The sequence below is a fragment of the Penicillium maclennaniae genome (genome assembly GCF_028827695.1).
Source record: "Penicillium maclennaniae strain IBT 15551 chromosome Unknown utg000003l:1.0-5670915.0:1.0-5674809.0, whole genome shotgun sequence".
Lineage (NCBI taxonomy): Eukaryota > Fungi > Ascomycota > Eurotiomycetes > Eurotiales > Aspergillaceae > Penicillium > Penicillium maclennaniae.
Genome location: NW_026623215.1, coordinates 391092 through 410820, shown reverse-complemented (window position 1 = coordinate 410820; position 19729 = coordinate 391092). Strand labels below are relative to the sequence as shown.

Genomic DNA, 19729 nt, shown 5'->3' with positions numbered 1-19729 from the left:
ACGGGCAAGCCGGGTTGTCATTGGTCAAGTTGACAATTCCTACGGCACTGGAAGAGCTTGATGGGGTCCAGTGCACCAGGTCAGAATGACACAATCCTAGGAACGTGAGGCAGTTACCATGGGAAGCTCCGAGACATTTCAGCCATGGCGAAGAAGCAGGAGAACTGGAAAAATGCGACCACAACTGCGTAGCTCAAGCCATGTGACAGCACGAGCTTGGAACTTCTCATCATTGGCATTGCACCAATCGCATGGGCTGTTCGGGAACTTCCCTGCAACGACGTGCTCTAGTGCTTCTTCACCACTCGTTGTGTACCACACCTCGGCCAAGTCCCCCTGGCGTCAGCTTAGCATCACCTCTTGGTGAGTCCGACATGGGGGCTGTCATGTAACGTTACCTGCAGGACCTCAGGGACCGACGCCCAACAGCGTGGCAGGTAAGCCCAAGTTGGCTTTGTTTTGACTAGCGGGCAGCCCTGCGGCTTTGCCGGGCCCACGGTTATGCACTGGTTCCGTGGCTTGTTCATTGCTTAGGGCAAAATGAGGGGGAAATAGACTGCAGGATCGTGGCTTGCATCGGCCCACTCCTGGGACCCTGAAATCTGGAAAGGAACGGAGGGAGAAAACAACCAATATCATCCAAACCCAGTCTATTGCACGGATGTCACAACTCCCGGGTAATTTCCCGGATGGGCCGCCTTGAGGCTTCTAGTCCTTAGCTCTTTGACCTACAGAACTTGGAATCAAAGCGCTAGCTCGCTGTGGCGATTCTTATTCGCGAGGTTTCCCCATGCAATATGACTACCCCACAAACAACAAATGAAACCTATCTTATCTTCTCCAGTCTTCTCCAGATGGGGCGTCCATCTTGGAATGGAACTTGAAGTCTCATGATCTCACGATAGTTTCTCATGATACGGGGATCCGACCACGATTGCACGATACCCAGTGCCAGACCAAGAAAGAAACAGTCGAAATCTGTTGTATCGAACATGGAGTCCCCTGGTTCCTGGCCTGTCTAAAGCCCCAGCCCCAAGATGAGCTATCTTTCGGGCCTGTTCCGTGTCGCGTTCCGCCAAGAACAGACATGCATCATCGGCTCGATTGTAGTTGCGCTTGAGCGTCGGTCTCTCAACGCTTTGAGTTTGTTAGCAAGTACCCTGGCTGTCCCCATTCGGAGAACCAGAGGCCAATTCTGAGACCAGCACCTCCGTCATTGGATTGTCGCTGCCAACCGGATTGATACTTCTCTTTAGCGTCTGCCCTGCAACGAGACTTATTTCACGATGCATCGTGGGCTGTCGACAATGACGGAATCAAGGCCGGTTGATTCACCCGTGTACCAAATTTGGTTACATTATCAAGCTGCTTACCACTCGTCGAAGCGATACTTTGGTCCCACAATTGCACGGATCAACTCTTGCCAGCCGAATTTGGATGGCTCTCTCTTGAGCCAAAAAGAGAACTCTGATGTCAACGTCTGACGCCCAGCCCCGCCCAGGCTAGTACTGCAGCTGGGGCTTAGTCTATAAATCTCCTCTCCTTCTTCTCTGCTTTCTGGTTTGTGAAGCAATTCGTGTCAGGACCTCTTTCGCTACGGTTCTTACCTAGTTCTGTCTAGGCATTGTCAGTCGTTTCAAATTTTGATCAATACGCATTTCTCTCGTTGCTTATACAAGATGCGTGCTGTGCCAATTCTTCTTTTGGCTGTCGCCAGCTTGACCTCGGCTGGCGTCCTGCCTAGGGAGCCTGTTGCCGACTTCGACGTCGTTATTCGAGGCCACGATGATGGTGGTCATGGCGGCGGTGGAGAACATGGAGGTGGACATGGTAGTGGCGAAGGCGGCGGCCATGGAGGAGGAGTAGGTGGTGGTGATTACCCTACTACACCTTGTGACACTGAGACTGCTACTCCTGTAGTGTCTCCCACGACTATTCCGTGTGAGACTACGACTACCCCAGAGATGACTCCTACCACTACTCCGTGCGAGACTACTACACCCGTCGTGACTCCCACGACTACTCCATGCGAGACCACCACTACCCCAGAGGTGACTCCCACGACTACTCCGTGCGAGACTACTACTCCCGTCGTGACTCCTACGACTACTCCATGCGAGACCACCACTACCCCAGAGGTGACTCCCACGACTACTCCGTGCGAGACTACTACTCCCGTCGTGACTCCTACGACTACTCCATGCGAGACCACCACTACTCCAGAGGTGACTCCCACGACTACTCCGTGCGAGACTACTACTCCCGTCGTGACTCCTACGACTACTCCATGCGAGACCACCACTACTCCAGAGGTGACTCCCACGACTACTCCATGCGAAACCACCACTACTCCAGAGGTGACTTCCACAACTACTCCGTGTGAGACCACCACTACTCCAGAGGTGACTCCCACGACTACCCCGTGTGAGACTACAACTACCCCAGAGATGACTCCTACCACTACTCCGTGCGAGACTACCACTCCTGTCGTGACCCCCACGACTACTCCTTGCGAGACGTCTACGACGCCAGTGGTGGCTCCGACCACTACTCCGTGTGAAACAACTACAACCCCGGTTGAGACCCCCACTACCACTCCATGCGAGACTTCTACGCCTTCGTCTCCTTCGACGTCAACTTCGACTCCATGCGAAACCTCTACTGTCCCGACCTCGCCTCCGGCAACCACCACCACACCGTGTGAGACGACTACACCGACAGCACCTCCAGCGACCTCAACGCCATGCGAAACCGAGACCGTTACTACCGCACCTCCCACTACAATCACCACTACTTTCACCACCACTACTTGCCCTGGTACGTAAAGCCGCTGAGCACGATATCAATATAGGTACTAATTTTAAAAGTCACTTGGAGCACAATCACTAGCGGCTCAACTATCATTACCACTCCTGTGACCCACACCAGTACTTTGACCGTCACCTCCGTAGTAACTTGCCACGAGTGTGCCCTGTCCACGACTGTGCCTTTGCAGCCTCTTCCTGGGACCACTGTCATTGAAAGCAGCACGAGTACTGTCGTTGTTGTTCCCAGTGTTTCCAACACGGTCATCGTTCCCGGAACAACTGTCATTGAAAGCAGCACAAGTACTGTCGTTCCTGTTCCCAATGGCTCTAGCACGATCATCGTACCCGGAACTACCGCACCAGCTCCTGAAGGGACTTCAGCCGTTCCTGCACCAGCCTCATCTGCCGCCGCCTCTTCCAGCATCCCGCCTGCGCCTTCTCAGACTCCCCAATTCAATGGTGCCTCATCTCAGTACAAGATGTCTTTAGCGGGTCTCATCCCCGGTCTTGCTATCATCTTTGCTCTGTTTTAGTAACTCGGTGATATTGCCAAAGAGGTCATGGCATGATTCGAAAGTACACGGAACAAAAAAAAGGCCAAAAAAATTGTATTCTTGGGACTGGGAGATATCTTAATGACCCGGTATTAATACCCTGATATCCGCTCTCCGTGTCTTGGGAGAGAGTGGTGGTTCTTTGATTTGGCTTATGACTTCATGGACACTCCTTATGATGGATGCAATACTTAGTGAATTAATTGTCGCAAGATCTGACTGTCCAAGACTCTTCTTGACTGCACTTTACAAGGGAATCACCTACTCTCAATTAAGTCGGGGAGACTCTTAAAACTAAAACTCACCCAGCAGGGGCTGTGTTTGTTTACTGATTGTACACTGGAATCACTTTTGAACTTCAAGATAGGGCTCTTACGTCAGCGCCCTGGCCCGGTGCAAACATGGCAAACAACGGTGATCACTGATCTGACCCGTGGCCTTAGATGCGCCATCTGCTTCTATTGACAGGTGGCCACTGCATCCCCTCGCGCCCGGATGACTTGATTCATATGGTTTCACGCCTTCACCTCATACAATTCTCATCTGGAACTTTACCTCAACTCCATCGGTCCCCTTCGAACCCATCCCATAGCTAAGGACCCGCTATTCGCCTGGCGCAAGGCCAGCTTTCCACTTACATACATCTGAAAGATCGGCGAAGCGGTGTGGTTACTGCTAGAATTTCGCGCTCATTACCAGCTGGCTTGATGTACGCTGATATTGTGCCTTACAACGTCACTCCTTGAATGAAAAAATTGGCTCATTTCGTCCAGTGCGCAGCTTAAACACAGACCATGGCTCTTCCGGGCCGCGGACGGTTACCAACCTCTCCATTCCTCTCCCTCGTCATTCTCCCCTTCTTGATTTTCCTGATCGGCTTCGCTGGACAAGCTTCCGCTGCCGGATCTGCGGTCATTGGCCTCGATGTCGGCACTGAATACTTGAAAGCCGCACTCGTCAAACCGGGCATTCCCCTCGAAATCGTTCTGTCCAAGGATTCAAAGCGCAAGGAGTCAGCAGCCATCGCCTTCAAGCCGACACGAGACACAAGCGCGCCCTTCCCTGAGCGGTTCTACGGTGGTAACGCCCTTGCCTTGGCAGCTCGGTACCCGGATGACGTCTATTGCAATCTGAAGACCCTTCTGGGTGTCCCTTTCAACGACGCAAACGATGAGACTGTCAAGGCCTACTGGAGCCGGTATCCAGCCTTGAAGCTTGAAAGTGCCCCCGATGGCCGGGGCTCTGTCGCCATGCGCAGTGATCGACTTGGAGAGGCAGAGAAGAAGGATGCATTTTTGGTCGAGGAGATCCTGGCCATGCAATTGAAGGAGGTCAAGTCCAACGCCGACGAACTCGCTGGCAAGGGATCGGATATCCGTGATGTCGTCCTCACCTATCCTGCTTTCTACACCGCGGACGAGAAAAGGAGTCTCACGCTGGCAGCGGAACTGGCTGGTCTGAACATCGAGGCCTTTGTTAGCGATGGATTGGCTGTTGGATTGAACTACGCCACTTCCCGGAAGTTCCCCAGTGTTTCGGATGGAGAGAAACCCGAGTACCACATTATTTTTGATATGGGTGCTGGATCTACTACTGCCAGCGTCCTGCGCTTCCAAAGTCGCCAGGTCAAGGATATCGGCAAGTTTAACAAGACTGTCCAGGAGATCCACGTTTTGGGAGCTGGCTGGGACAAAACCCTTGGTGGCGATTCTTTGAACGATCTTATTGTCAACGACATGGTGGAGAAGCTAGTCGACGACAAGAAGCTCAAGGGCAAGGTTACCGCCGGAGAAGTCAAAGCTCATGGTAAGACCATGGCCAGACTTTGGAAGGATGCCGAAAAGGCCCGGCAAGTTCTGAGTGCCAACACCGAGACCTCTACCAGCTTCGAGGGTCTGTATGATGAGGAATTGAACTTCAAGTACAAGATCAGCCGTGCCACTTTTGAAAAGCTGGCTGCGCAGCACATTGCTCGCATCGGTACTCCTTTGAAGGAGTCTCTGGCGGCCGCCGGTCTCAAGATGGATGATATCGACTCTGTTGTTTTGCACGGAGGAGCTATCCGGACTCCTTTCGTCCAGAAGGAGCTCGAGAAGGTCCTGGGCTCATCCAAGAAGCTCCGTACCAATGTCAACGCTGATGAGGCGGCTGTATTTGGTGCTGCCTTCAAGGGTGCTGCCCTTAGCCCCAATTTCCGCGTCAAGGACATCCGCGCTCACGATGCGGCTTCGTACCCTGTCATGCTCAAGTGGAACTCGGATGGTAAGGATCGCAACCAGAAATTATTCACCGCCACTTCTCAGGTTGGCCCCGAGAAGCAGGTAACCGTGAAGAACCTGGATGACTTTGAGTTCAGCTTCTACCAACAGGTTGACCAGAGTGGAGACAACCGCTCCGTCCTTAGCGTCGAGACTCTGAACCTTACTGCATCGGCAAACAAGCTTAAGGAGTCCTTTGGCTGCGCGGCTGCCAACATCACCACCAAGTTCGCTATTCGTCTCAACCCTGTCAATGGTCTCCCCGAAGTCACCAGTGGCAACGTGAGCTGCGAAGTCGAGGCCGAGAAGAAGGGCATTGTCGATGACGTCAAGGGCTTCTTTGGCCTCGGCTCCAAAAAGGGAGACCAGCAGCCTCTTGGAGAGGACGGCGAGCCAAGCGAGTCGATCAACCTCGAGGCTGAGGCTGAGTCCTCGACTTCCTCTTCCGCCAGCGCTTCTACCACCGCCACCGCCAAGGATACTGTGAAGACGTCCGGACAGACCAAACTTGAGATCATTCCCATCAGCTTGAAGTCGATACCACTTGGAACTAAGGCTCCATCTGTATCCGAGCTAGGTCGCATCCGCGGTCGTTTGGCGGCTTTCGACGCCTCTGACCGCGATCGTATTCTCCGCGAGGAGGCTCTCAATGAGCTAGAGGCCTTCATCTATCGCAGTCGGGATCTCGCGGACAACGAAGAGTTCATCAAAGCTGTCAAGAGTGATGACTTGGCCATCCTCCAGGACAAGATTGCCAAGGCTAGCGACTGGCTCTATGAGGATAGCGACAATGCTAAGACGGTGGAGTTCCAGTCCAAGCTGAAGGATCTGAAGGCCATCGTCAACCCTGCACTCAAGCGCATGAAGGAATCTACCGACCGTCCGGCGCGTATTGAGCTTCTCCAGGACATGCTCAAGAACGCCGAGTCCATGAAGCAGCTGATCGAGGGTCAAATCGCCTCTGACGAGGCGAGCTACTCATCCTCCCTCTCCGCGTCAAGCACCTCAACCACCGAGTCCGAGACCAGCTCTTCTACTACCGAAACCCCGGTCGCTTCTGCTGACGAGATGGATGAACTCGACGACGACTCTTACTCGGCCTCATCTTCAAAGACCACCACCACCGCCAAGCCGGCCGCTAGTTCCAAGCCCACTGGGCCCAAGTACACTCTCTTCAACCCTACCGACCTTGCCTCCCTGACCCAGGCCTATGAGTCCACCAAGCCCTGGCTCGAGGCTCAGCTCGCTCTCCAAGAGAAGCTCACCAGCTCGGATGACCCCGCTCTGACTGTTGTGGATATCGACTCCCGTCTGCGTGAGTTCGAGCGCATACTTAACCGCATGTATGAGCGCATGACTGCCGCGGCCGGCAAGCAGTCCAAGAAAAATAGCAGTAAGAAAAGCAAGAAGGATAAGTCCGAGGCTGATAAGAGCAAGGGCAAGGAGGAGAAAGCCCAAGACGATACTCGCAAGGATGAGCTTTAATTTAAGCCTTCCGTTTCATGCATGAATGTTGTAAGCTGTTGGAAGTATAAAGCATGATTTTCATATACCGTGTGCTATGCACTCACATCTGTTTCAAATATTAGAGAAAGAGTCGCAACGGAGTTCAGGACTGAGGTACTTTAGTCCTAGGGCTTTTCTTTTCTTCATTCTCAAATCAATTCTCTTATGATTGAATTCAGGTCTCATTAGGAGCATAATTGATTTCTAGTTGTCATTACACGAAAGCACCTTCGTCTTCTAAGCCTCGACAGTCAAAGTTCCCGTTTTGGAAATCAAGTACTCCTCGATCGCGACGTCCTTGCCAGCTTCTTTGCCATAGCCAGACTGCTTAATACCACCAAACGGAGATTCGGCACAAGAAGAGTTGCCGGTGTTCATGCCAATCATGCCCGCCTCGAGATCCTCGAGCAACCTCCAAGTCCGGTCGACGTTCTTTGTGAAGAAGTATGAGGCCAAGCCCATGGAAGTGTCATTGGCCATCTTCACAGCCTCTTCCTCGATCTCAAACTTATAGAGCCCCAGCAAGGGACCGAAGATCTCCTCACGAGTAGTCAACATCTCCGAGGTCATGCCGGAGATAATAGTCGGTTCGAAGAAGTATCCCTTCAAACCTGCCGGTTTCTTTCCTCCACAGAGAATTTTGCCCCCCACGCTTCACAGCGTCTTCCACATGGCGCTCTAGCTTCTCAATACCACTGCTAGTCGTCAGAGGGCCCATGGTGATTAGAGGATCAGTTCCGTGGCCGACACGGATCTTCTGACTCGTGGACTCGGTAATCATCTGGGTAAATTTGTCGTAGACGTTTGCACATAAACCCGGTTGGCATGTGTGCACGCCTGGCCTGCTGTACGCCATTTGAGAATCATCAATGCATCCAGAGCCTGCTCGAGATCTCCGTCATCGAAAACGATGAAAGGGCAGTTGCCACCTAGTTCCATCGTGACTTTCTTCAATCCTTCACTGCAGTGCTTTGCGACGATACTGCCCACCCTGGTACTTCCAGTAAAAGTCACCTTCCGGACCAAGGGGTGCTTGCACAGCCGTTCACTGACAGCGGGTGTATTCTCGTTATCGGTGGAGATGACATTCAATACTCCGGCGGGAAGCCGAGCGCGCATAGCTAGGTCCGCGAGGGCATTGACACTGAGTGGTGTCTCCGGCGAAGGCTTCACTATCTTCGAGCACCCCGCAGCCAAAGCAGCAGCCACTTTGCGAATGATCATGGCCACTGGGAAATTCCACGGCACCAGAGCGACGCTCACTCCAATGGGCTGCTTGATGACGAACGTGCGCCGACTCGAGATCGAAGGCTGTGCAACTGAACCTCGAATGCGCTCGGCTTCGCCTGCGAACCACCATGCAAAGCCCAGGGCGTAGTCTACTTCGCCAAGGGCTTCTGTCATGGGCTTTCCGGTCTCATAGACCATGATCTTCGCGATGTCTTCGCGTGCATTGATGAGTTCGTGCCATTTAAGGAGGATCTTGGCTCGTGTGCGTGGATTCTCTTTTCGGTAGGATTCGAAGGCTTTTTGGGAGGATGTGACGTATCGGTCTACGTCGGCAACTTCATTTGTAGGGCAGTTTGCAAAGACCTGACCGGAGCCGGGATCTAAGTTCCATCGTTAGTCTGAGATACTAGCTGACTTTTCCGACTTTGTTCGGTCTTGCCTTCCACATCGAATGTTTTGCCTGCCTGGGCTTGCACCCATTCCCCATCTAGCAGCGAGGCTTCGTGGAGAATTGATCTATCGTTTAACTATTCAAAATTAGTACATGTTCACATCGTGGCAATGCTTTCTGTAGGTACTTGCCTGTAGCAAGTCGCACTTGGTCATGGTGGCTGTCACACTTATGGTGGTTGGTTCCTATCTTCCCTCTTGGAATATGATTGCAGATAGCTAAGCTATATTCTCGGGGCTTTATATACATATACTCAACTTCATTGACCACATCTGATACGCCTCAAGTCAATCTTTTTAGTTGGCGTGGGCCACGGTCAGCCTCCGTCGGTTATCTTCCAATGGAAAGATTGGCAGATGGGGCTTATCTCAATTTTTCCACGGTTTCAGCATAATTATACGCTTTGTTGATCTGCGGCAGGGATTGTTCGGCATTACATGGCCGGGAAATATCTTATGTCAGTGGTTGATTACAAGGAACGGTACCTGAAAGGAAGTGGGCCTAAACTGTAAGGGCGTAAGCATTTGGTCACCTAACCTTGAAATTGCATAGGGATCATCAATACAGCTTCATGGGATGCTTAGTATCTAGAAAGCTCGATTTGAGGCTAGATGTTCGGGGAAACCACCGGGTGAACTGTTGTGGTGTAAATCCATTAGCATTAAAAGACCTGAGCCCCTTGTTCGAGATCATGCGAGCTACATACAACTGATTCCTAGGGTTTTGGCTGGTTGTCTTCGAAATGGCAACAAAATAGGTCAATATTGCTACCATTGGTGAGTCTCTCGTGTATGACCTGCTTATCGCGATCTTTTTTACTGATCTATTCGCAGGTACCGGGGGCGTGGGATCGGTTTTCGTTTCCCAGCTGGCCTGGTTATCCAAGAACTCGCCTTCAACGCGCTTGAGTCTGTGCTATATCGCTATGATCGATAAAGCCCTATGTCACCAGGACTACTCCGAGATCAACATCAACACCGCCGTATCTACATTGGAGTCATCTGGATCTTCGCCCCGAGTCTCCGCCAGATTATCGAATACTTGCCCGGTGCACCACACAAGGTCGTCCTCATTGACAACACCAGTGCTAGTAGTCTGGCAGAGGCATATCCAGCTTTCCTGCAAAGGGGAATTAGTATCATCACTCCGAACAAGAAAGCCTTCTCGGGAAGCTATGAGCTGTGGCAGGACATCTTCAGGTCGGCTGAGGCTGGTCGATCAATGGTGTTTCACGAGTCCTCTGTCGGGGCGGGCATGCCCATCACCTCGACGATTAAGGAGCTCGTGCAGACTGGTGATGAAGTTACACGTATCGAAGGTGTCTTCAGCGGAACCATGTCTTTCCTCTTCAACTCATTCGCTCCAATTTCTGGCTCTGGTGTGAAATGGTCGGACAATGTGAAGAAGGCGAAGGAACTAGGCTTCACTGAGCCTGATCCCCGTGATGATCTGAATGGTCTTGACGTCGCGCGGAAGTTGACAATCCTTGGTCGATTGGCTGGTCTACCCATTGAATCTCCATCTTCATTCCCAGTGCAGAGTTTGATTCCGGACGAGCTTGAATATGTTGCCGACGGCGACGAATTCCTCAGCAAGCTACATGACTATGACAGCCAGATGGAGGCGCAGAAAATCGCAGCTCAGAAGGAAGGGAAGGTCATCCGTTTTGTCGGTAGCATTGACATGGCTACAAAGGAGTTTAAGGTGGGACTGGAGCGGTTTGATCCGTTGCATCCCATTGCCATGTTGAAGGGCAGTGACAACATCATCAGCTTCTACACCAAGAGATATGGTGATTTCCCGCTCACAATCCGCGGTGCTGGTGCTGGTGGTGATGTCACCGCAATGGGCGTGACAGGCGATTTACTAAAGGTTCTCGCTCAGTTGAGGTAGTTGCACGTCATTTGGGTACCAATATGGGAAAGCAAGTGCTTTTTGGGGGGGGGGGGTAAGCTCAATGTCATTATCATCACTACACATTCAACAATTGAATCCATCAAGTTTCAACAAGCAAGCAAGTCGGCACACATAGGTGCATCATAAGAGAAGTCAATGAAGTTGCGATAAGTATGGTACGTTGGAGAATCAAGAGGCTTGGGGTACGTCAACCGAAGCTGTACATCCGGTCGCAAAGGAATGCCTTTAGCCGCAACGTCGACACTATGATCATACAGCTCTGGGTAGCTGCCGAAGAAAGCTGGATCGATCTTGTAATTGGAGATTCCTCGATTCATACTCAGCCTGTTGAAAACGGCCCTAGAACAAATCGGCGAGGAGAAGAGAGTCGCGGCATCTCGAGCAGGAAGAGCAGCGGCTAAGTCATCTTCGCTGACGGAGTTCGTGAAGTCAATGTTGGGAACCAGATCGGTCACTCGGATATAAGCCTTGATTGCAGGAGCACCTTGAATCAAATCGGACATCCACGCCTCGACGACATAGCTGCTCACGGCATCGCAGAATATTTGGTCGATTTGGGGATTCGCGGAATGAAGCTGAATCAGGCGGTCTCTTATACAGGGAACGGGATCCAGTCGATGACCGTTGGATACTGGCACTGTAGTTGCAGTTTTGTTGGCCGATACTGCGGGTGGATCTCGTTATAGGTCCGTGGACAGGGGTAGATTTGCCACGCCGTCAAGTTGACGATGTGGTAGAATCTCGTTTTCGCATACCAGCGCATCACATCTGGTCGAGTCATGCTATTGAACAAGGACAAGACCATGAGGACTTCGTGGTAAAAACTTATGAAAACAGTCAGCGATAGTTGAGCTTTTTGTGGTGACCTACGCACAAGGTGATATTAATTCCAGTAGAAGGACGAATTTTTTCAACTTTTCCTTTGAGTAGTCGCTGGAGGGTTTCGATATGGTCTGAAAATGGCGAGTTTGTCTCGATCCAGTCGCGACCGCGTGTCATGCAGGAATCTTCTGTTCCGGCTAGGGCGTTGGCGTATGGTTCGGTGCCCATTTGGTATTCAAAGGACCAAATACTCGGTAGTTGCTGAGCGAGACTGTGAAAATTTGCAGCTAGATTCATCTCCGGGGACTGAGTTGAAGGACAATCCCCCTCAAAAGCCCCTTCAAGGGCGGGTCCCACGCTAGTCAGGAGGTCATCGAATTGGTAATAGCTACAAGGTGATGATTGTAAGTTTCTTGGACGCGAAACTCGCAAAAGGGAAGATTCGGTTTCTCCTCCAATGGCATGAGATTCCTGGGAGATTTGGCTTGTGCTATTGCAAGGTGGCTGCGATGATTGCTCATGAGCACTGGAATCCTCGTTTTGAGGAGATTCGCCGAGAGCTGTCGATAAATTTCCCGACAGCGATTGCATATTGGCAATCAACCTGGCTAATTTGGATTGTACTTCAATGAGGTTCCTTCGCAGATTGCTATTTTCTTCTTGCAGGGCTTTGACTGTTTCGTCATGAGGTTTGTCGCTCGCATCGGCATGATTTAATAGTTCTCGTAGCCGATCTGCTTGTCGGCGACGAAATGCACGTTGCGAAAGACGATTTCGCAGTCTCCTGCAGGTGCGCTCATTAGATTGAATCATTGATACTCGAGAAGTGAAACGTACTTCTTGTCAAGATCCTCGTTCCCACCTTCTTGCGTAGCTAATGTGCGAGACCGGCCTTTCGCGGTCATCGTTGGCTAAGCGTGACACGTGGGGATCACAACGTTGTGCTCTGGAAGTAGACTCAAGAGGCGCATCTCCAAATTGACCATAATATCTCCAAAAGTGCCTATCTTGTCGGGAATAGCGTGAGGGGTTATTCCCGAGATCCGTCTATTGCCGGTATCGGGAATGATAAGCTGCGAGGAGAAGACTTGTGGCTTCACAGCTGGGTTCTTATGATAGCGACCTTCCAAAGCACACTCTCGTCCATTGATTGGTAAATTTACGAGAACGACTTACAGGCTCCTTGGATAGTCACTATTACAGCGTATATTTCCGCTATTTGAAGGCCTCGGGGCCAACTTTGAGTAAATGTTGTGCGGCTCGTTCTATTTCATCTAGATTTTTTAGAGCACCCGACATTGTAAGGCCGCCGCATCGGGCCAGTGTGTCAAGTACAGGATTCTGTCCAAGTATGGGGTTCATTAAGAGTGATTCCCTTCGCTCAAACTAGATTGGCGCCACGCATGAGCTTGTTCGTGATCCGATCAGTAGTCGTGGAGCTGTCCTCTTTCCAGGTGGTCGGCTGCACCCAGCCTATCTTTTTATAATTTTCCAAATAGAAGTACTTCTGTCGCACTTGGGCTGCCTTCTCTTCGATGATTGTTTGATACTGACTTGACAACTCACGCTCAAAGTAGCAATGGGGTGGAACATTCGCCCCACGATCTGCGCCCGATCTGTTTTCAAGGAACATGTTCGATAGGTTGTAACGCCGTTTGCGTCTTCATCCTTTCATTTCGCCACCCTTTCTGCATTGACTATCGCAGCACAAATCCCGCCCAATCGCATAAGCTTTTGGCGCATTTCCCTGGGTCAAATTGTACTAGTGTCTGTTCTTCGGAACAGTAGATGTCGTGCTTGCCATGGTGCCTGCTAGTGTGAAGGTAGACGGCATGACTATACCGCACACCGAAAGTGGGCTTGGGGTCCTTGCACTATCTCGTAATGAACTCATCGGTGATCGCGGAAAGGACATAAATTGGATGATCTTTTTGGTATACTGAAGAAGTAATTAGAGTCAAGGTTGTGTGGTTCCCGTGTCACAAGTCAAAAAATGCAGAACAGGACAAAGAAGCGATTCAATGATTTGAGCTTATAGCAATCAGAAACTGGAGGAAATTGGAACATTCAGCTTCAGTAGGCCAGGCTAGATTGATGAAGAGGTTCTATCGAGTCCTTTTAGACAATGATGGGTCTTCGCGTCTAAGCACCTCGTTATTCTTCGTGGTTGGCAGGGTTTCCAGCGACGGAACTGACATCCAGCATGGGTCACATTGCCTTGTATCATCAGATCATAAATCTGTCTCAATATTCTCTTTAATTATATAACCCCGCGAGCAACCCACAGATAGTGACATAGAAAAGGGACTCGGTGAATCGAAGCCAAAGGATCCTGTATCTCATCTAAGAGAGCGCTATGACCCACACTTGTTCCTCTCTCAAGTAAAGCTTTTGTAATTTTACATTAGGTATCGGATTGCGAGACCTGGATCAGCGATAGGTGTCTGGATGGTTTGCATCTGCATGAGGTCATTTGATAACACAGGAGCATTGCAGCTATGCTTTTCTAAGTCTGATGGAATCAATTGAGCAGAAACTCCATTCACCGTGATTTTTTTCTCAATGCATCTCTTCTTTGCCTTTCTATTTCACTTTACGTCGGAGATAAGGAGGCACCATGACATTTTAGATGGATATCTCCGGATGAATACGCCATGGAGGAGAGAGTCCACTTGACCAATATTGCTGCCATTTCGGATGCCCAAAGTCACTCACTCTTTCAACAGACTCAGTTCTTGAATCACATCTCAATTATATGGTTTCCTATGGAAGATGGATGTCCTGAAAGAATCTCGTGGTTGAGAAGATATCAGCAGCAGGAATATCTGGGTCAAGCTCAGTTGGAGTGAAAATGGACCATAGCCTGGAAGAGTCGAGGTTATAGAGATATCGGCAGTTGAGGTGGTGATGAAATCCCGTCTGGCGCAGGTCTAGAGGAAGCGGAGGTGCGGATGACCCCGGACTGCCATCATAGCCCCACGTCGCCCCACGCCTAATTGCATCTTTCCCCCGCATAGGTCAAATGGTCTGCGCGACTTAGCCTGAAATTGAGAACACTGGATATACTCAAGTGATTTCCTGGGTAATTCCTCGGTTCGTATTCGGGGTTTGTGATGCCAAAAGGCAGAGCTAGGCCCCTCTATGATAAGGGCCAAGGATGCAACTCGTGTTGGGTGCATCGTACTCCTTACATTCCGCAAAAAGGCCGTGTGTATTATTGGCTCTATGTTGAATCGGGGCTCGGGGCTCTGCGATGGGGTCCTTCCCCGGGATCCTCGAGCCGTGTGGATATTCATATCGTGTGGCGATGCCCAATTCGTCCTGGATTGGCGCGCCGACCGGGGAAGGCGATGAAGAACTTGGTACTTCTTTCACTTGATACCACCGCTTATTGGACCGTCGGATGGCATCAACTGCCGGGATATGCCTCTTGCCTTTGCTCTCTTCTTTGGATATAAATCAATGACTGTGCCCATCCATTTGTGACCTCTTCCTCTACTCCCTTCTATCTCATTTCACATGAAGCACAAATTACTCGTCTCTAGACTTTTCTAAGCGTTCCATTTTTCAGTCTTCAATTCAACATGCATGGAATTACAGATTATATTCTTAGAATCTTGTCCCAGCATTGGCTGCTTGTGTCCGGGGCTACTTTACTCCTATGGCTGGCCAAGAATAGATACCAAAATGGGCTGAACAAGTACCCCGTTCCATTCCTGGCATCCGTCACAGATTGGTGGCGCTTCTTTGATGTCTATGGTCGCCGCCGGAGCTCACTCACCGAGCACTGCACAAAAAGTACGGCGATGTTGTTCGGCTGGGGCCGAATACCCTCTCATTCTCTGACCCCAGTGCCTTGAAATCCATCTACGGTTTGAACAAGGGCTTCGTCAAAGTAAGTCGGTCCACTGCACAAGCCATCCGTGAATTACGCTCTTGCTAAATCATAACAAGTCGGACTTCTACATTGTTCAACAATCCGTTGCAAAGGGCCACCGTCTGCAATCTCTCTTCAGCTCAACGGATAATGACTTCCATTCGAGATTCCGTAGATGCGTCAACTCAGCCTTTGCAATGTCGGCCTTGGTCCAGTATGAACCTTTTGTTGACAACACCACCAAACTCTTCTTGGAGCAGACGAAGAAACTCTTCGTTGATAATGGTTCAGGATGTGACTTTACCCAATGGTTACAATTCTATGCCTTTGATGTGATTGGAGAAATCACCTATAGCAAAAGGCACGGCTTCATTGAAAAGAACGAGGATGTCGATGGCATCGTCGGATACTTGACCTGGTTATTCCTCTACGTTGCACCCGTATGTTTCCTCATACCGCACCCCCGTCGTTGAATTTCCTTAACACATTGATCCTCTAGGTCGGACAAATTCCTTTCTTAGACCTACTCTTTCTCAAGAACCCAATCTACCTCAAGCTCTCTCAGTGGGGGTTCATCGATGCCACCTTCCCCGTCGCACGCTTTGCAAACAATCGCATGGCCGAGCGCGTGCCAGACTTGACCAGCGAGAAGGCAGAGTCTCAGGCAGTAGGCGTCAAGTCCCCGGACCTACTTTCCAAATTCATGGCAGCCCATGAATCCCATCCCGAATTCATGTCTCAAACTTTGGTACAGACCATGGCGGTCAGTATGGCATTTGCCGGTTCCGAAACAACCGCTATCAGTCTTTCTGCCGTTTTCTATTTCCTGCTCAAGCACCCTAAAGCTTTAGCACGTCTCCGAACTGAGATCGATGATGCTGCACGTGCTGGAGCCTTTGGAGACAACGAGACTGGCCTTGTCACCTGGCATGAGAGCCAGCGCCTTCCCTATCTCGACGCTTGCGTCAAAGAAGCTTTCCGTCTGCACCCAGCTGCCGGTCTTCCGTTGGAGAGAATCGTGCCAGAGGGTGGTGCCGAGATTTCTGGCCATTTTGTCCCCGGTGGAACGATCGTTGGTTGTTCGGCTTGGCTGATCCATATCAATAAGGGGGTCTTTGGTGAAGATGCCGAGTTTTATCGGCCGGAGCGATGGCTACCAGATGAGGAAGCTGCCAAGACGGAACTGGGCAAGGCTGCTGAAGATCGTCGTATCAAGGAAATGAATGGGACTATGTTCCACTTTGGCATGGGCTCAAGAACTTGTTTAGGGAAAAATATCAGTCTGCTGGAAATTTACAAGCTAGTTCCCAGCATGCTGCGGAGATTTGAGGTACGTTCTTTTGGTCTACTGCTGACGGTCCCTCGGCTAACCATCTTTTTGTCTAGATTCAATTCACCGACCCCAACCAGGAATGGGAATTGGTGAACGCTTGGTTCGTTAAGCAAAAGAACTTCACTACATCTTTCAAACTTCGAGAGATTGTCAAGGCAGAGGATAATGTCACCGCGTCTTCATAAATCCTTTATGGTCTCTTACATCTTTGAAAATAGACACCTTTCATCTCGACGTCCATTCCATTATGTGATCAGTATTATCTCCAGTCATAAATAAACGAACAAAAAGTGTCCTCAAACAAGCTTGTAATCCTTCTCAAACATCGCAAGGTTCATCTCATTCAGCAAGCACATCCCATTTTGATAAGAAGTACAATCCTGACAAGCGACCTCCATCGGCACCCCCGTCTCATTACTCGACCCCACAATCACATAATTGCACTGATCCTGGCTGATCTTCGCGCCCCCAACATATTCGCAGTCAAGAAGAGCATTCATACAATCGTCTTCCTTGACACACAATTCAGTGGACTTCTTGCACGCATCTCCTTCCGAAAACTGCTTATATGCCTCCGGGTTGATATGACATCGCCCATTGGTCCCCGTCGTACAATCCATACAGACACGACCATCGTAGCCCGTGAAAATCTTCGCACAGTCTTTTTCGGACAGCGGTCGCCCTCCTACTGGCTCGCATTGGTTTAGCGCGCTGGAGCAAGATGCGAAGCTGTTGGCATTTTGGCATTCGGACCAAGCAACGTTGCAGCCGTAGTATTGGCAAGTCAATTTCTCGTCATCGGTGCATTGGGTTCGGCTGTTGGGGAGATTTGCGGGGTTGCATGTTCCGACTTTTTTGCAGTAGGATGGGTTGCCGATATTTGTCGGGTAGTTGTCGCGGATTGCGAGGGAGGTGAGATGGGTAGGTGTAGCATAGGTCACAACGGCCAGGGCTGAGAAAAGGATGGTTTGTTTGTAGAGCATTTTGGGGGGTGATTTATCTTGAAGATTGAAGTTCTTATAGAAGTGGGAGGATGTTCGAGCAGAATTAGCGCGACATGAGTACTCGATAGGACTATCGGGACCAAAAGTCTTTCTTATAGATGAGAGAGACAGACGAACTTCGATGACTAGATCGAGCATTCGAGTCAACTTAGATCTGAAGTAGCATCGATAGTTGTAAGACATTAAGGGTACCCAATCCCAATCCAGTGAGATAGTTTCCAGAAAACCCCACCGTTTGCTATGTTGCCCTCGAGCTGGGCTGGATCGACACCAGAATTTCCGCATGTAGATGCCACGATGAACCCCTGCACACGGTGGGTCTTTAGATCCCAAACGCATGACATTCATCAAACTTCTAACATCAGTTGACTTTATTGTCCAGCCTCGACTCCACGTTACATGGCAGATTCGGGTTTCGGGAACCGAGCGAACCGAGTCTCTACTACACTTTGGCTCGGACACGCTCGGTGCTGTTATACTGTCTAATTGACTCACTTGACCTTGTCAGACCGAGTGAGACTCGATGTTCGCGTCCTCTTATGTCTGCCATGTCGGAAGTAAGTAGTTGGGGCAGATCCTTGCAGGGCTGACATTCCTGGGAGAAACGATAAATCCCGCGAGTTTTACTTTTGCCTTGCAATGTGGCTGTGACTGCAAGCCATTTCCTGACTTCTGACTTTAGGGTTTTAGATCTTATTGTAGTTTCTCTGGTCAATCTGAGGGGCCCCTCGTGTCGTCCCGTCGTTACACCATTTGTATGAGTTTGACGGTGGGTCTTGCACATCGGGATGTAAGCGACCCACTCGGTAAGAAGCACTCCTAGAGCTGCCAAATCTATGCTTCGAATTGAGTTTTTGTTCTTCAGGTTTCGATAATATTAGCATATTTCAATTGGGATACTCCGCGCTCTGCGGAAAATATGATTGAACTGATGATACATGCAATATGGGTACAAGACAGAAGCAAATATGGGTATAAGTACAGATCAAGTGGTCATACAAGTTCAAAGAGGAAATTCAGTACAGGGAAAAGAAGCCAAGCCTCCCCTGGTGTGAGAGCTTGGTGTTAGCGCAGTCGCGGGCCTTGGATCAACCAAGGTAGCCGGTACCATCCAGTGGCAGCAAATAGTATCAAAGAGTTCAAGCCATTCAGGCACAGTCCATCCGGCTGTAGTCGGCATCAACTTCTTCCCGGCGACGGAGGAAAGATGCTTCTTCAAAATCATCAAGGTCCAAAGTGGGTTGGCTCATTGAGCTGCGCAGAGCAAGAATTCGTCGCCGCTGCCCCAGACTCGGGGAGAGAATGCGACGCCCGAGGGGGGGCATCTTGCGAGGGTCCGTTGAAACCGTCTTCAGAGGCGTCGTCGTCGACAAAGATGTCATGTTCAAATGATCGCTTTTGGCCAAAAGGAACACAGGAACCAACAGACTCTTGGCTGCTTGGCGGGAGAGAGAAGGCATCTCCGTCGTCGTTGATCACATGGTCGGCCGAGTATTCTTGGGAGGATTTGGGGAGGCCGGAAAAGGGTGCCAATTCGGTGTAGGCATTGTTGCCGAAAAAAGGGTGAACGGAAGTGGGTTCAGTGGCGGTGGCAGGTGGCATCGTCTTGTCGGCCTTCATTGCCAATTGGGTTTTGTATCCATCCGCAACAGACTTGCGCACTCGCATGCCGACGGACATAAGGGACGATTGCACCTTGGCAGGCACCATGGGCGTCGGCGAATAGGTGGCAGCCGCATAGTGGTTGTGTGATACAATGTTGCCATTCTGCAAGTGAGGCTCACCAGGCACCGAGTTGAAATAGCTGGTGATGGCAGGCTGGAAGCGTCGACGCTTGGACAACGTACTGTTGGATACTGGCATCGTCGAATGCGACATGGCTGCAGGCATGATCGAAGCCACGCAAGGGGGGATGGAGAGTGGAGAAGTTGGAGGGTGTGGAGGGGTTGGAGGGGTTGGAAGCGGGAGTG

General features: G+C 50.5%; 9 protein-coding genes across 9 annotated transcripts; 4 read left to right on the top strand and 5 right to left on the bottom strand.

Moving 5' to 3' along the window:
• Positions 1-1679: 1679 nt before the first annotated feature.
• On the top strand, positions 1680-3340 carry N7477_002243 (uncharacterized protein; the record flags this gene model as incomplete). The annotated part of the gene is made up of 3 exons (XM_056963906.1): positions 1680-1794; positions 1921-2817; positions 2868-3340. The coding sequence occupies 3 exons, from the start codon at positions 1680-1682 to the stop codon at positions 3338-3340; spliced, it is 1485 nt and encodes a 494-aa protein (XP_056823859.1).
• An 815-nt stretch (positions 3341-4155) lies between these two features.
• Positions 4156-7104, top strand: N7477_002242 (Hsp70 family protein; the record flags this gene model as incomplete). The annotated part of the gene is made up of 1 exon (XM_056963905.1): positions 4156-7104. One exon carries the CDS (start codon positions 4156-4158, stop codon positions 7102-7104), a length of 2949 nt encoding a protein of 982 aa, XP_056823858.1.
• Positions 7105-7362: 258 nt separating this feature from the next.
• On the bottom strand, positions 7363-8961 carry N7477_002241 (NAD-dependent succinate-semialdehyde dehydrogenase; the record flags this gene model as incomplete). Its single annotated transcript, XM_056963904.1, has 5 exons — positions 7363-7728; positions 7784-7906; positions 7942-8735; positions 8771-8882; positions 8938-8961. 5 exons carry the CDS (start codon positions 8959-8961, stop codon positions 7363-7365), a joined length of 1419 nt encoding a protein of 472 aa, XP_056823857.1.
• A 787-nt stretch (positions 8962-9748) lies between these two features.
• Positions 9749-10699, top strand: N7477_002240 (Homoserine dehydrogenase; the record flags this gene model as incomplete). Its single annotated transcript, XM_056963903.1, has 1 exon — positions 9749-10699. One exon carries the CDS (start codon positions 9749-9751, stop codon positions 10697-10699), a length of 951 nt encoding a protein of 316 aa, XP_056823856.1.
• Positions 10700-10809: 110 nt separating this feature from the next.
• Positions 10810-11226, bottom strand: N7477_002239 (uncharacterized protein; the record flags this gene model as incomplete). Its single annotated transcript, XM_056963902.1, has 1 exon — positions 10810-11226. The coding sequence occupies one exon, from the start codon at positions 11224-11226 to the stop codon at positions 10810-10812; it is 417 nt and encodes a 138-aa protein (XP_056823855.1).
• Positions 11227-12926: 1700 nt separating this feature from the next.
• On the bottom strand, positions 12927-13178 carry N7477_002238 (uncharacterized protein; the record flags this gene model as incomplete). Its single annotated transcript, XM_056963901.1, has 1 exon — positions 12927-13178. The coding sequence occupies one exon, from the start codon at positions 13176-13178 to the stop codon at positions 12927-12929; it is 252 nt and encodes an 83-aa protein (XP_056823854.1).
• Positions 13179-15129: 1951 nt separating this feature from the next.
• On the top strand, positions 15130-16940 carry N7477_002237 (cytochrome P450; the record flags this gene model as incomplete). Its single annotated transcript, XM_056963900.1, has 5 exons — positions 15130-15304; positions 15331-15440; positions 15500-15862; positions 15922-16752; positions 16809-16940. 5 exons carry the CDS (start codon positions 15130-15132, stop codon positions 16938-16940), a joined length of 1611 nt encoding a protein of 536 aa, XP_056823853.1.
• A 111-nt stretch (positions 16941-17051) lies between these two features.
• On the bottom strand, positions 17052-17738 carry N7477_002236 (uncharacterized protein; the record flags this gene model as incomplete). The annotated part of the gene is made up of 1 exon (XM_056963899.1): positions 17052-17738. One exon carries the CDS (start codon positions 17736-17738, stop codon positions 17052-17054), a length of 687 nt encoding a protein of 228 aa, XP_056823852.1.
• A 1245-nt stretch (positions 17739-18983) lies between these two features.
• Positions 18984-19622, bottom strand: N7477_002235 (uncharacterized protein; the record flags this gene model as incomplete). The annotated part of the gene is made up of 1 exon (XM_056963898.1): positions 18984-19622. One exon carries the CDS (start codon positions 19620-19622, stop codon positions 18984-18986), a length of 639 nt encoding a protein of 212 aa, XP_056823851.1.
• Positions 19623-19729: the final 107 nt, after the last annotated feature.